We start from the raw sequence: 16,860 nt of genomic DNA, 5'->3' as shown, positions 1-16,860 counted from the left end.
TTTCTGCAGTTCTTTATGATTAATTGAAAACCATCTGCTAACAAGTCAATATGGAATAAATCAAATTTCCATGCACACCCGCGCTTGCTAAATTTAAGAGATTACGAAATTGTGCAGATTATCCTGATGTGAAAACCCTTTCAATTCTTTTTTTTTATCCGATACTATCATTTGCTTAATGCATGATACATCAGAAGTTGGATTATGATAAAATTAAAAATACCATCAAAATTAATGATGTATGCAAGCAATATCTCAAAAAAAAAGTCAAACAAACAAAAAAGGAAAGAAAAGATTATTTTTATTGAAAAGAATTTATACACACATAATTAATTACATAAACTCAAAAGTAATAAATTTAATCTAAAGCTCAGGAGGAATAAACAACATATAAAAATATAAATTAATTAGTTAAAATAACATTAAAAATTTAAATATAAAACAAAAAAAAATAACTAAAAATAATTACACAAGACATATAAAGTCTTGCAAGATCAAGAAAAAATCATTTAATTTATATATTAAAAAAAAAAATTTAAAAAGCTCAGGTAAGATAGCACCATCAGAAGCCACACTTCTGCTTCGTTTTCCACTTATGATAAAAACCATGGTTCGGGTGCGATACTTTACAAATCTCTGCAGCTAAGGCTGGATATCTGTTTGGGTCCATCGCACGAAGAGCTCGATCCTTCACCGAGAAAGGCACAAGGCGTGAGAAATTAGAGATGACAAGCAAAGGGCACAGGGGAACTTCGTGATCTACATAATTATTGATATCAACTGGTTTTCTATGGAGGATATATTCGACGAAGAAGTGGATGTGGTTTATATAGTGAAGAAAGGAGATGCAAATAAATGAGATACAAAAAGTGCTGACATTCCCATAACACGTCAAGTCCCTGCAAGGGTTAAAGAAAATATGAACTGAGAGGACCAGAAAAAGCCTAGAAGGATCTTTCTCTGTCTGTCTGAGAAGTCTAGGATCATCAACAACAGAGAGGAGGGCTTGACTGATTTGAGAGAAGATAGTGGTCTGTCTGCGAAGATAAGTCAGTAATGTGACTCAACAACCATTAGATCACAAAATGCATCAGACTTTGTTTCCTTTGTTTCTCCATCTCTCATCTGTCTCGCATCTTTTACCCTCTAAGTCACGTAAATTGGAAAGGAATGAGGAGCATGGGGGCTCGGATTTTCAACTTGTTGAGAAATAGAAAAGAGAAGTATCACCAACAGTATGGGAGCGCAATCAATACAGGAGAAAGGGGTAACATGCAGTCTTTGCGATGTCTTTTTACTTCAGATAATCGATCCCTCTCTTGTACAACACTTCTTTGACTTGATCATTATTTTGCGTCCATCCTCGTGCCCTGTCAATACCTTGTACAGTAGCTATGCGGTCCTAATTGAACGTTTACTTGAAATGTACATAATGCTATTTTTGCCAGTTAACAATAAGCAATGGCAAGGCACTCACGTTGTTTATAGTAAATGATCATAACCTTTTGACATACTTGTGTTAATTTTGAAACCTTAAAAAAGTTGTTGGCATTTCAAATCTACCGTCGAACATTAATTACAGATATAGAGGAGAGATTTCGAATCTCAATTAAATTATAATAGCAGCATAGGCCACTGATTAATTTGATGATTTTTAAAACCCTCAAACGCACTACATTTCCAAACACAGTAGTAACACACACTGTGTAGTGAGTACTAAGATTTTCAGTTCACCTCGTCGACATATGCATGTTCAAATCAACCTGGAAGCAGTTTGGTGGAAATTTAAAGTACATCTTGTTCAAAATAAGTTCAAGGGGTGCGTTAACAAGAAACAAATGGTGATGATGAAGTACGAGCATCAATCAATTCAATAATGGTGTGATTACTATCTATTTTGATTTTTCTTGCTTTTTTTTTCATGATGCATGTATTTAAAGATGACGAGCTGCTTAAAGCTCCGTTTTTCTAAGCTTCTACTTTTACGTTTTGGGTTAAAAAGCATGTGCATTTCAACTAAAAAACAGCAGCAGCAGCTTTAGGGGAAAAAAAAAAAAAGACTCCAAATAAGCACCATGCGCCTCCATGAATTCACACAACGAGTCTTCACATATTTGTTCCATTTTATAGGATTTATGGTGCATGAAAAACGTTGAGAGCCCTTGTGTCAAGAAAGCATGGGATGGTTGGTTCTATATATATATATATATATATATATATATATATATGGACTGTCACAGTAATGTAAGCTTTCTTAGACATGAGCCCAGAAATGACCAATGATAACATACACAACGTCCAATGTTAGATAGACTGGCAAACGATATCTTTTGATGGTTTAGGGGCTGATAAAAAAACATAAAACAGCTTTGCAAGCAAAAGCTGGTTGCTATAAAACAGAACTTGGGTCTGTCCTTTCTTTTCCCAGCATCTCTTTGTTTTTCTTATACGTCCATTGCGTGTGTGTGTCAAGTTTTGAAGCTAGTTTTCATTGATAAGAGCATAGAGCTAGCTAGGGTTTCTCATGGTTCATCTCGTTCCTTCACATTTGAAGCAAGGAATTCCAGTGTGATGGACATTTCTGTCGCAGGAAACTTTGTATTTCGTACTCCTACAGGTCAATCAAACTGTATAGAATCTCAAGGGTATCAAAGAGGATTTTTTTTAAAAAAAAATTAGCTTAATAAATTAAAAATATTAGCAATGCATCACAATTAAATAAAAAAAAGCTGAAATAACACATTTTGTACACATGTTGCGTTAGAAAATACAACATTTATAGTTTTTATTATTAAGAATAATAACATCCAATTTTTTTTTAAAATGATCAAAAAAAAAAGAGAAAACAAAAGAAAAAAAATCTCGAAGATATATCAAAACTTTAATTACAACATTACTTGTATCATCTAAAAGATTTTCACGAAACAAATACAATGACATTAAAAAGATTATCAACATCATACTTGCAATAAAAAAATAAGTGAGTCACTTACTATCTTTGAATAATAAATGAGGCTTACTCAACTTATTATTAGTGATTTTTTTTGTTTTTATTAGATTTGTTTTCTTAAGATATTTTTAATGATAGTAATAATATCATAATCGGAGTTTCAGTTTATTTTTAAGATTTATTTTTTATTTATTTTTTAATAATTTTTTAAAACTTTACTATTCACGAATAATGATAAATTATAAATATCACGCCTCTTGATCATGGCATGCTATTTTGCTAAAAATATTTCTAATTCAGTTAATTAATTGAATATTTTTTTAAAAATATACTAATAAAACAAAAGGCCACCACAGGATCCAATAATTGTAAGTGACCTCCTGCGTCGTCCAAATTAAAGAAAAGAAAATGCTCTGCTCTCCCACTGAATAGAGAGGATAATAAATATAGTGATAACACACCTAAAAAATCAAATCAGAAAAGTGAAATTGTATGTTACGAGAGTCGTGTCAAGGTCAATGCCGTTGGAATTTTTTAAAATACAAAGTAGAAAAATCATAATTAATAAAATAGTAAGTAGAAGTAGGTTAGGAATTAGGATATCTCACTGGTCAGCTTTTAATCCATCATCACAACCTTTGTGATGTGACCACACATTGTCAAGAATTGTCAGTGTCTTTTCTATCTCCTTAAAGTCCATTTCTTTTTCCAACACCTTATAAGACAAAAGATATGAATACATATAGACTACCTCATAACCCTCTCTCTCTCTCTCTCTCTCTCTCTCTCTCTCTATCTATATATATATATATATATATATATATATATATATATATATATATATATATATATGTATGTATGTATATATGTATGTATGTATGTATGTATGTATATGGGCATAGCTCCTCTCTATGATATGCCCTGTAGCAGGTATGCATGTGTGAGTTTTTTGCTTGTTTCTTAAAATGCAAAAAAAAGGTTCTTACATGAGCTTGAATCTATGATAATAGATAAGATACTTTTACTTCGTATTTTATATGTATTCTAACTTATATATAAATTTATTTTTTAAATAACTCAATTAGAATTTATCGCAATACTAATAATAAAATTAATTTTAAAATATAATGTAATTGTTTTGATACATGAAGTAATATAAATTTTTGTAATTATAGAGTACTAACTAGATATAATCTAATAATGCTTAATTACTACAAAAAGCACGTAGTTAAAAAAAAAAAAAAAACAAGTGACTACCAAGCTATAAGCCTACAAATTAAATAATGTAGGATGAGTTTAACAATTCAATAAATATATTACGTTGAATGTGCCTAAGCTTTTTTTTTTTTTAATTATTTATAATATTTTTCCTTTCATTTTATTGTATGCGTTAAAAAAATTAATTTAGCACGCAAAGTAGTGCAAGAAACCAACTAGTACGTATATAAAAACAATGGGATCTCTATGTAACGTTTTGAGCCTCAACAAGTCTTTCTCAACTTCAAATTGGTTATCTTTATCTTAATAAAACGGGTTTAGTTTTGTTTGTTCCTTGTTGAACTAGTTAAGAAAAAATTACGCGGGTCATCAAGTTGACCACAAAGTCAACCCATTTCCTTTTTATGAAGAAAATTGCAATTAAAAATTAAAATTACATTGTTTTTTTTTAATATCTAACTCATAGTTAACTCGTGTTATGATAAGTCGACCAATTCAACTAAATGAACTTCTTTGTTGGGTTAATTTCAAACTCGACCCGGGTTAAGTGTCAAGTTCTTAGATTTCTTATTAGATCAAACTGATTTAACTACTATGTCCATAATTCGGATGAAATTAAAAACATATATGAGTTGTGTTCTTCCGAGAGGCTTCTGTTGCGGTGGAGGGATGGTTTGTCTCCTCGGACTCTGGCCCTTTGGTTCCTCGATGAAGTTGGATATTGACATTCTCATGAACCCTGTTCAAGGGGCTTGAGGATATGGGCCCCTTTTCGGCCAGTGAGTGGGCCTTTATTTCTTTCTTGAAGTGAATAAACTTTTCCAAAAGAAGAATCTTGTGTGCTTTTTTTTTTTTTATTTGTCTTGCAGGCTTATTAGTGGCGGAAAAAAAGATATATTTTTTTAAGAAACAAGATTAATTATCATCGCGCTCAAAACTGGGAAGATTTAGAGTGATTTTTTGAATAATTAATTAGTCCCTATATTTTAAAAATTTATTTGTAACTTGATTCAATTTGCCGATTTTATGTTCCTTTTCAATTAGTTCTATTTAAGAATAGAAAAGGTAATAAATAAATAATATAAAATCATTAATAAAAAAATAAAATATTTCTTAAACACATAAATATTATCTATTAGCTTTCTATTATGGGATTATTAAAAATATAATAATAATTGTGGTTTAAAGTATTTTTTTATTTGAAAAATATATTAAAATAATTTTTTTTATTTTTTAAAAAAAATTATTTTTAGTTACTACACATTAAAACAATCTAAAAATATAAAAAAATAATTTTAAACTACAAAATATTTTAAAAACACGATTTTAACAACATTTTTAAACATAAAAATACACCAAGCTCTTTCATATGCCCACTAAATCAAGCATTAATTTTCTCTCCGAAAATTTCAATCGAGAAGAATGAAGCGAATTATTGCTCGGCTAACGTCTCCGTGCTGAGACATGCATTTTGCCACCACCAGAGCTTCTTGATCACTGTTGCCACCGAACAACAGCGTAGCAACACGACGGAACGCCCCTGTTTATTATTCCTGGCAATGGAGGATCTCAAGTTCCCAGAAGAACACGAAGCTCTCTCAAGGACGCAACAGTTTAGGGTCCTAAAGCCAGTCTTGTGATTCAGTAGATCCATCATCGAGCCATTCTAGAGTGAAACTAGCCACCCTACTTTTGCCAGGTTTTCGTCGAGTTGGATTCCAAGTTAATTTTGAATTAAAAAAGAGGAGGCGCTGATGTTATAAATGTGTTTTTTTATATCACGAAGTTTGTTAAATGAAGAATCAAGAGATGATTTATGTGTATAATAGGATGAATGAAAAAAATTTATTAATTTAAAAACTGAAAAAAATATTAACACAAATTAAAAATTCAGGTGAAAAGTTAGTCTTTTTGGTAAAAAATATATGAAAGATGAATATAAATACAAATATTTTACATTGGGATTTTTATTATATACATTTTTATTTATCTTATAGATTTACTATGTTTTTTAAATATAATATGATTTTCGTTTGTGTAAATGCACAAAGCATATACAATTGATATATTTTAAATCTAAGAGAAAAACAATCGAAGTTAAATTACAATAATTTTTTTGAGGTGTTATGAAATCATATATAGAAACCATCCAAAATATGTATTACCATCTACAAAATAATTAAACTAAACAATTAAAAAAAATAAAAAAGTGGATAGTAATTAAAAATAAATAAATAAAATTAGGAACTACTACGCCTGAAAGCCAAGCCCGCTCGTTGGCCTAAAAGGAAAAAGCCTAGACATGTCTAATTTCCTTTTTTTTTTAAATAGACAGACAATATATTATTCACTATTACCTTCTTCAATCACCTTTACAACTGGAAAATATTAATTGAGTGTTTAAATTTTAAAAATCTAATTTTTAATTTATTTTCACTTGAAAATACCAACAAAGTTATAGGAACCTTAATAAATCCATCTTAAACTCAAAAACATCCTATAATCACTAAAAAAAAAAAATTGAATTTAAAAATCTACTTTTTTAAATATGTCCAAGGAGAACCACTACTTCTATTAAACTTTTATTTTCAAGATGAATTCGTTAACATAATAATCAATATTTTTTGTAGACAAAATATGATCGACAAAACCTTTTCTCTTCTCTTTTTTTGTTTTTATCAACTTTCTTCCTTTTCTTTCAAGATTTACAGACTGAAATGTAAAAAAATAAAGTTTAGGATCGTAAAATTAAAAAACAATAAGAACAAAATCGATAAGAAATTAAAATTTAAGGAACATAAGTCTAGTTTCACACGCTTTTAGAACAATATAGATATGGAAAAGGCTGCATTAAAGACATTTTGTTTCTGCATTTGGTCGGAAGTGATGAAGAGAAGGGAGCCTCACCCGCCGATCTTGATGAGGTGAAAGTACACAAACAGAAACACGACGCCCTGTATTCAAGGAAATTGACGGTGCTGGTTATATCGCATGTTAATAGAAAGATTTTTTGCTACACTGTTTCCATCCCTGTAGCCTGCATATTCCCCTTTCCTGATAAAGCTCTGCATGCCCTCTGGAGCTTTGTGCAACTTGTAGCACCAGAAAAGAGTGGTGATAAGCAAGCACTAAATTTGGTCAATATGACTGCAATGATGATGGTTGCAGTGTTTGTCATTAAATTATCTTCAAAATTTCTGGTTTCATACTTGAAAAATGACATCGCCATGTTCTTAAATAGCAAGCAAGCTTTCATCTGATTATGACCAAAGAAAGGTTAATGTTTTGGAAGCACAAGAATCAGAAATAGCTAAAAGCTAGCCATCTTTTTTTTAGAGAGAACATTAGCTATTTTTATCTACATAAAAATTAAAATTTGAAATATTTCATCATCGATATACTTACTATAGGAGCTAGGAGCACAGATGATGCTTTAATATTTGAACTAACATGGATCATCTAACCGCTACAAAGCTACCTGTTGCTTTACAACCAGGACCGAATATTTTTCAGTGGTATCCATAGATGCGAGCAGGCTTCCAATGACACCAAGCTCTGGGTATTCATTCATATCGTCAAGACCTGCTGTTTGTGGTGTTTGTATATCTTTCCGTCTCCCGACAATAAAAAGGTCGTATTTATCTAGCATAGATCGGATTGTCTTTGAAGTTTCCAGGCCATCGCTTACCCTCTCTTCAATGTAATCCACTGTTTCATGCTCTGTGCAGTCATGCATAATATAGTTCAACGCCTGAGAATCTAGCATGCTATGATCCCGGTTAATTTCGAGCTCATCAGTTGAGGGAATGAAGCGAGCGATTGTTATGTTGATGTTCCTATTCTGGGACATGCGTTTAGCTAACACAAGAGCTTCTTGATCATCGTTGCCTCCGAAGAATATCACAACAACAAGAAGGGATGGCTCTCTTGATGATTCCAAGAAAATGGACTTTACTTGATTCCTACGGTCAATGAGGATCCCTACAGAGCACGGTGCTCTCTCAAGGACACAGCAATTTAGAGTCCTTAGAGTAGAGTCCTCTGATTCAATAGACCCATCAACAAGCCATTTTTTATGAAATGGAAGCACTAAAAAACATGCAAGTTCATCCAATGCAAGTGTGCATATGTCCTCGTGCATGAATTTGGGTGGAGAGATTGCTGTGTAGACATTTACAGAAAATGCGTCGCGATAATTTTGTTGGAATTGTTTGAAAGAGAGAATGACATTCCCAGAGATGGAGTGCAGAGAGACCGTTTTTTTCTGCATTTGGTGAGAAATGAACATAGGGGAGGCTCGGCCACTGATCTTGATGAGGTGAAGTACACTAACAGAAAATGGGCTCTGTATAGTTGGACACAAGGATTTGATAAAATTGATGATGATGGTTGTGTTATCTGGTCTGTAAATGCATGTTAGTATGCGGAGCTCTTTGCTATGCATAATGTTTCTCTTCTGATAACCTGCATACTTCCTTGACGGATCATAAACCCAGTTCACAACGCATGATGAGATCGTTGCTGACAATAGAACTGTAATTACCAAGAAAGCGAACATCCCCTCTGTCAGAATCTGCCCTTGATCAAGTTGAAAACAATGATGCAAAGTTAGACGTTAGAGATGCTACATACATACATATATATATAATGACAATGAACAATTAATAATGCTGCAAAAATTAATACAGGTAACATGGAAGGTTGATAAACATACCCCTAGTTCTCTCATGTAAGTAAATGAGCCAAGCTCAACGATTCCTTTGGTACTTATCAGGAAAGCAAGTGCCAAGGCATCCTGTTTTGGCAACTTGAAATACAAGAGAGGTACCAAGTAAGCACCGAATTTGGCCAAGATGACTACAAAGACGACGATAGCAGTGCTCTTCAGCATATAGTCATCAAAATCGATCTTTAGAAGATCTGCTCCCATCGTGCACATGGCCATAAAAAGAGGTACGAGCACTCCAGTGACAATGCATTCGATCTTCTCGACTACAGCTGATGCAAGTGGAGGCCCTGCTGGTACAGCTAATCCGAAAACAAGTGATCCAAGGAACACATTTAGACCAATATAATTAAATAATGCACCAGAAGCCAAGGCACCGAAAATGATGATGTCTGTGTATAAATCTTTCACAGGCCTTCCTTTGGGTGTTTGTTTGATCACCCAGAACATTGCCGGCCTCACCACATATAAAACTACGAGAAGAAAGGCTACAGATATTACAACGCTTTCGATAGCTGCTTTTGCTCGCTGCTTGTAGGCAATGCCTATAAAGAAAGCAACTAGTGCAAGAACCTGGGTCAGCATTTCACTGGTTAGCACTGAAGACAGTCCAAGTCTGCCAAGCTCAGAATTCGTCAGTTTAAGGTCACCGATGAAGCTACAGATGACAGGAAATGGAGTCATAGATTGCACCAACATCACCAGGATGAGTGAGAGCCTATCTAGTCTGTCGAGATTCCAGTACTTGATGACTATCCTCCCAGTTAACCCACCAAGTACTACAGGAACCACCATAGATAATATACCACTGTAGATTGCCATTTTCCCTGTTTTTCTTACCAAGGCTAAATCCATCTTAATTCCATTTATAAATCCAAAGAGTTGGTAACCCAATCCAGCTAATGTGCCAAGTATTTGTTTACTGTCAACAGTTAAAAAGATCCTTGTGTAATCTGATTGTTGTCCAAGGCCTGTTGTTCCAACGATCACTCCAGCCTAAAACACAAATCAATCACAAAATTGCAGTAAATAACTGCAATGGGCTGCTCTATCATATATATAGTCTTTCATATTGAGAGTTAGAAACATTTAACATTCAGAAATTAAGCTACTAGTAAAATTCTTTGATGCCAGATTGTGTTAAAAATTCACAAGCCAGTAAATCATGTATATGAAGAAGAAATCTGCTTGATATAAAAGAAATGGCAATCTCATATAGTTTAATCCCTATTTACACGGCATGATCACTTTTTGGCCATCCCATATGGTTCTAAGAAAGAAATGCATAATTTGTATTACATTACACAGAAATAAAAATGGACAAGAGAGGCAAAGGAATTAAAGAAATAAGGATAATGAAGACGTACAATAATCTGCGAAACCAAGATATGGATGCCGTATCGCTTAAGAATGAAATGACAACCATGGCTGATGAGAAATATTGCAAACATATGCAGCTCCAATATTGGCAACGAAGCGGTCAGCAAGTGCTCATTTTGAATTAGCCAACCATTTGAATTTACATTTGGTGGTAAGCTTGTGCATTTTTTCGTCAGTGTTTTATTTAAATGTACTCCTCCTAACGTACGATTCGAACGAAGATCCATCTGGCCACGGCCACCGGCCGGACAGGACAAGGGTGATGATGATGATGAAGAAGAAGAAGAAGAAGAAGAAGAGGAAGAGGAAGAGGAAGCGGGAATATGGGAACAAAAGAGGTATGTTTTCTCTCATATGCATCATTTTTAATTTCTTGCTAACATAGAGTTTCTTAGGATTCAAGAATGGATGAGTTGCGCTGTATTTTTTACTTTTAACAACAAATTTACTAAATGACCTCTTCAACAAATATGAACCTTTTATTAATTTCCAATAACACGACACATAAAATTGCATGAAGTCAGGGCCAGATCCTATATATGGAATACGATGTCAATTATACACTGGAAAGACGGTGAAAATGTCTAAAAAGTTGCAGGGGAGAATCCTTGGAAATATTTCAAGTGCGCAGCAAATAGCTTTTTCTAGGCTTCCTTGCAATAAGAATTGAAAGGCCTTTGACTTGATAAACCTCCTAACTTGGATTAATATCGAAGAAGCTTAACATATGCACTGCATGCCTTGGTAATACTTTTTTTTTTAAAAAAAGATTAACATGCAATTTCAAGGCAAATTTATGTATACCTTTAACTAATTTTATGGATCTTGAAATTAATAATCATATAAATTTTTAATAATTTTAAGATTTGTGAAATTAGTATATTTAAAAAACAAATCTAAAATCTGATCAGTTAAATTATGCTCCTTAAAATTAATGATTAATACTATTTTTGTTTCCAAGTAAAATAAGAGATAGAATGATTTTTAGATTAAAAAGTATTCATATAACACATGGAATTTATTTATTGTATTTTTGTAAAAGTTTTTAAAACTTAATTTATTGTTTTTTATTGAATATATCCATAATATTTTATATTTTTAGATTAGAAGTTTAGAAAATTATTATTAGTTTTAAATACACGAGACATTTTGATTTTATTTTTCTTTCACGCCTTTTTTCTTTCGGTTCCTTTTCTTTTTTTTCTTTTCCTCCTCCTTCCTCTCTCTCCCTCTCCATTCCTAACTGACTTTAAAGAGAGTACATATATTATATCCTTTTTCACGTTCCTTTTTACCCACACCATAAATTACATAAAACACTAAAAACAAGGATCATTTTGTGAAAAATTGAAGTTATAGCTGCAATTGAGAATAAAGAGGTTAAGGGTTGAGTGCTAGTAGTGGCTTTAGTTTTTTAAAACATGATATACAACATGTTATTTGTTATTTTTTTTTTAAATAAAATAAAATTAGGCATGCAAGTTTAAATGTTAGACCCACGAGTGCTCGGCTTACTAAGCATGTATGGGCCTGACCTTTTGATAGTTTTTTCTTTCTTTTATTTTTCTTTTTTCCTTTTCTTTCCTATTTTTTTTTTTCTAGACACTCCAAAAGAATTTATCGGGCTTACTTACTCTTAAGTTTTGGCATGATTTTTAAGTGCCATTATAAATTTTTATTTAAATTTTAATAAATTTTTTTTGGTTATTATGTTTTTGATCTAAAAATAATAATATTAATAATAACTTATTTTTGAAAATTCAATTGAAATCAATTATTTATTATTTAAATATATTTAAAACATAATTGTATCACATTTATGATTTTTTAAGCTTTCAATAACATAAAATATTGAAATACTATTTTGATATTTTTTAAAAATCTTGCTTTAATAATTTTAAGTTTTTTTTAAACAATGTTTTTAGTTAAAATATCGTGTTGGCTATTATAAACAAGAGATATATTAATAGAAAAAATTATTTTTATTTTAGAGAAAATTCAAAAAAACTATATTTTTTTGGAAAAAAAAAAACCTTTTTACTTAAAAATTGACCTTTTCGTTTCCTTTTACTCATTTCTCATTGAACAATCCTGCAAATAAATAAAAAAATGTTATAAAAAAAATTACAAGAATGAGAAAAGAAGATTTTGTAAAAAAATATATATTTTCTCCATGATTATACGTGTTTTCTTTTTTGTGTATTTTTCTTTTGTTTTGTAGTATCGTTTAATTACATAAAGAGTAGCTTAAAAAATGTTCCATGCAGTAGCTCGTGAGCAGTAAGCTCTTATTTTTTTTAATATATTCATGTAAAATTATTATTTTTTTTATTAAAAATTGCTTTTAAGATTTTGATGAGTTATTAGTTACAAAATAATAGTTCTGATAAAAAAAAAAAAAACCCATTAATAAGATAAAAGGGTTTTGATTAAGGAAATATGGTTTTTTTTTTATCCTTCCTTGATTTTTTTTAATTTCTTTGAGTTATTATCCAATAAGGAACATAGCTAATAAAAACATTATATTTTTTTATTTAAAAAATAAATTGATAAGAAAAGGGGGATTGATATTAGAAAATTACGTACTTTCTTTTCAACGAGATTCTAGTTACTACTTTTTTTTTATTGCTATATAACTAAATAAAAAGAATTTTGAGCAGCTTTTTTTGAAAAATCAAATATCTTTTTTTGTATATATTTTTTTCAGCTTACCATTTTATACTTTAATTATTTTATTAATTATTTATTCTACACATAATTTATATTGAATGCATGGATCTACTTTTTAGTTCACAATTAAGACTTTTCAGTACTTCACAGCCTGTTTATTATTTTTATTTATTTTTTTGCATTAAAGATTAACTTTTGATTTAACCCAGGGCTTGCATGTAGGGAATAACTTTATGAAAACATTTGGTTCAACTAAAACACCTTTAAATTAAAATTTTATATTGACTCTAAAACGGCTAATTAAATATATAATTAACACCACTTTTTTTTTTTTTTTTTTTTTTTAGAGGAATCACTTCTGAGTTTGTTATATTCAGTCCTTGATATTACCTTGTGATAGGTAGGGTTAGACGGTGCCTGCTAGTTACGTCCATGGAGAGGGGGCGGCTCTAGAGATTTAATTTCCTAGCAAATATAGGTGCTGGTAGTGCTTTGACTCCTCAGTTGGAATTCGTTTATAACGTTACTTCTATATATATATATATATATATATATATATATATATATATATATATATATATATATATATATATATATATGATTTGTTACATTAAAATTAATAAATTTTTCAAGAATGCTAATCTCAGGATTAGAATTAAAATGTTCATCATTAATATGAACATGCTTGCTTGAAAGAGACTTCTGGTGCTTATCCAGTAGAAATTAAATCACATATTATGATCGAGTGTTTGAACGAGACAAGAAGAGAGATAGGAGTCCTCCAGTGTAATTTTATTTACCAGCAGGAAAAGTATTATTTCAGTAAATTAATATCATAATATATTGGAAAATGACAGATTTTCCACATATGCTGCTTTTTATTGCAGCAATAATAATATCAATTATTAATTTCTACTCGCCAACATCCTGCTGGTAGCTTCAAGTAATTTCTCTCTTGATGACTTCAAACTCTGAAAATCAAAACGAAGAATTGTATTCATACATAAGAGAAACAAATTAAATAAATAAATATGCATGCTAGCTAGAAGAAGTGATAAGTTAGGCTTACTGGGTGTAATCAATGTTAATTTTTCCAGCGTTAAGGTCAGCAATCTGAGAGAAGGCTTCTTGAGAGAGATCAATGGTTGCTTGACATCCGGGGGATGGGCATCGATCAACAATCTTGACAGTGACGCTGCCACCTTTGCAGGGCTGAGGAACACCGGCGTTTGTAGGACCTTGGCAGGTCACCTTGTACATTCTCCCGCATGCAGCACCGTTGGCCCAAATTCCATCGCTTGCAGCCGCTATCATCACACCCTGATCTTGGTATCCATAGCATGCAGACGCTGTAGTGTTGCCCAGAAAATAAATTAACGAATGAGTTTAACCATTGATTCGATGCCTAGCTACGTCATCACACATTTATTTATTCTGATTCTCTCAAAATATAAAGAAACATGTTCAAAGTCTTATATATATGATTCTGATCAGAATACTCACGAACATAAACGTTGTAGTAAGTGGCAGTCCCGGAAATGGCAGAAGCTACTGAGACCAGGCTGACGACAAGCCCCATAAAAAACAGCACACGGGTAGCAGTTGCCATGTCTACTTGCTGTGATTTTCTTATTTGATAAACACTCGGGAGTTATCTCACAAAACTATTTTGATGTATGGTTACCTGTGAATCAAATTAACGAGGTAGGGTTTCCTTTTTATAGGAGATCTAGACCGACCAGTCGCTGTCACTGCTAACGGTCTTAACACGTATCTTTGGTACCAGAAATCAATGACTTTTACACAACTTGTTGAACCATGCATCAAGGAAAGACTAAGGGCATTGCTATGTGATAGCCCAGATAAAAGGTTAAAAAACTTGAGAAAAATTGTACTATTTTGTTAAGAAAATAATATAAATTATTTTTTAAAATTTTATATAATAACTTAAACTATGGAATTAAAGTCATTCTTTAACGTGACTCTCGGCTAGGCAGAGAGGCTACTCTCCCTACACCCATCAATGTCCCCCAAGAATTGAGAAATTTGTCCAAGCATCTACACACGCGATAGACCCTCGTTTTGCCTGAGTGCAGGGGGCTCCCTAAACTGAATCTATTTTGCTTAAGCCTCCTTCAAGGTGAGGGACACCGGAGCCGGGGGAGCAGTAGAGGCTTTCATGCACCCTCAGGCTAAGGGCTTAATCGTATACTTGTAAACACCCATTGAGAGAGGGCTGGGGGGGGGGGTGTTAGAAGACAACCTTGTAATTTTAATTTAATAACAATTCTCTTTTCATTGAACTAATGACATTGTTATTTTAAAGGGAAGCTCGTCCATTCGACAAGAATTTCCTTTCAATCCTCCATTTTTAATTTCTTGTTGAGATTGATCGGTTCTTGAATTTATCCATTTAAATTTTATATTGTATTTAGATGTAATTTAATTTGTTACATTTAAATTCTCATGTCAAGGTTGATTGTGTCTTGATTTGATTTTTTAAAATTTTATGTTGAGAGTAATTTTTTTTTAATAAGATTGTTTTATTTTAATGATGAGATAATGGTTTTTACTTTCAGTTTTTAATATATTTTTCAAAAAAAAAAATATAGAGAGCAAAATGAGAGGAAGATAATGAGAAAAAAAAAAAGAATAACAAACAATTAATACAACTTCGAGCATGTTTGGGAATGTAGTTATAATTGTTTTTTTAAAATGTTTTTCATTCAGAAATGTATTAAAATAATAAAATTTTTATTTTAAAAAAATTATTTTTAATATCGACGTATCAAAATAATCTAAAAATATAAAAAATATATTAATTTTTTAAAAAAAATACTTTTTAATTATAAAAACAAACAGAGCCGCATATAAGTTGTAGGTTGCTTCATTTTTCTAAGTATGTGCTCATTTGAATCATTCAAGGCAATTTACATTATGATGAATTATATCTAGCTGGGTTACAATTCATGTACATAACCCTAATACCGTGAATGTAAATCCGATCTTTTGTTTCCATGTTGCTTTGAAATCAGTCTATTAAGATTTGAAGACTCAGTTTTATTTGCTATTTGTCATTTAATTACTATTACAATAGTTTGTTAATTATTCTGCAATTGAGTTAATTATTTACGAATACAACACTTTTACAGTTTTGAAATCCAGGAGGCTAGCCGCACCACTTTGACTTTAGTCAAGCGAAAGTATGCAAGAGTTAGTGTTAATTTTGTTTAGTTATTTTGATCTAGTAGTCTACAAAATTGACTTTGAAAACTCTATTTAGTTATTTTGCATAAAATAAATCTCATTAAGTTACATAACGAACAGGATATTATTATTTGTCGCTTGAACATTTCGCCCCTTTTTTTGAAAAATAAAAACAAATCCGATGGCGACGTGCAAAGTCTTGGTTCATTGAGAAAACGTCTCAATGCGGGATAGAATATTCCAAAAAAAAAACCCTTGGAAATATTGCATCGTTTTTTGGAGTTAACCTTTCAAACACCTAACCATGTGAAGCGAATAGCAGAGTCAATAGCCACCCCAAACCTCTCAATCCATGATAAAATATTCCACAAAACCTTTGAAATATTGCATGGTTTTTGGCTTTAATTGGCAAGGGGGGAACCCTTGAAGTTAGCCTTTCAAACAATGTCTAACCATGCTAAGCTAATGGCAAAGTTAATTTATTTTTAGAGTATTTTTTTTAAAATATATTAAAATAACATGAAAAATATTTTAAAAAAATAAATTTCTTTTTTAAAAAATTTTTAAAACATAAAAAACAAATGTGTCAATTTTATCTAATTACATGCGATATAGGATACAAGAGAAAGTTTGAAATATCATAATTCTCTTTCTTTATTATCCCTTGTTAGGAAGTTTTCTCTTCTTCAAATTAGTTTGAAATCTCTAT

At 31.4% G+C, this 16,860-nt stretch overlaps 2 protein-coding genes across 2 annotated transcripts; both read right to left on the bottom strand.

The window, feature by feature from the left end:
• Positions 1-7,634: 7,634 nt before the first annotated feature.
• Positions 7,635-10,345, bottom strand: LOC118034247 (cation/H(+) antiporter 4). Its single transcript, XM_035039486.1, has 3 exons — positions 10,262-10,345; positions 8,883-9,890; positions 7,635-8,741 (listed from the first exon to the last, which is right to left on the bottom strand). Exons 1-3 carry the CDS (start codon positions 10,343-10,345, stop codon positions 7,635-7,637), a joined length of 2,199 nt encoding a protein of 732 aa, XP_034895377.1.
• Positions 10,346-13,715: 3,370 nt separating this feature from the next.
• LOC118034248 (EG45-like domain containing protein) lies at positions 13,716-14,645 on the bottom strand. Its single transcript, XM_035039487.2, has 3 exons — positions 14,448-14,645; positions 14,014-14,293; positions 13,716-13,915 (listed from the first exon to the last, which is right to left on the bottom strand). The coding sequence occupies exons 1-3, from the start codon at positions 14,551-14,553 to the stop codon at positions 13,909-13,911; spliced, it is 393 nt and encodes a 130-aa protein (XP_034895378.1). The 5' UTR covers positions 14,554-14,645; the 3' UTR covers positions 13,716-13,908.
• Positions 14,646-16,860: the final 2,215 nt, after the last annotated feature.

This window comes from Populus alba, chromosome 18 (assembly GCF_005239225.2).
Source record: "Populus alba chromosome 18, ASM523922v2, whole genome shotgun sequence".
In the NCBI taxonomy this organism is placed as follows: Eukaryota; Viridiplantae; Streptophyta; class Magnoliopsida; order Malpighiales; family Salicaceae; genus Populus; species Populus alba.
This window is presented reverse-complemented; position numbering and strand designations above follow the sequence as displayed.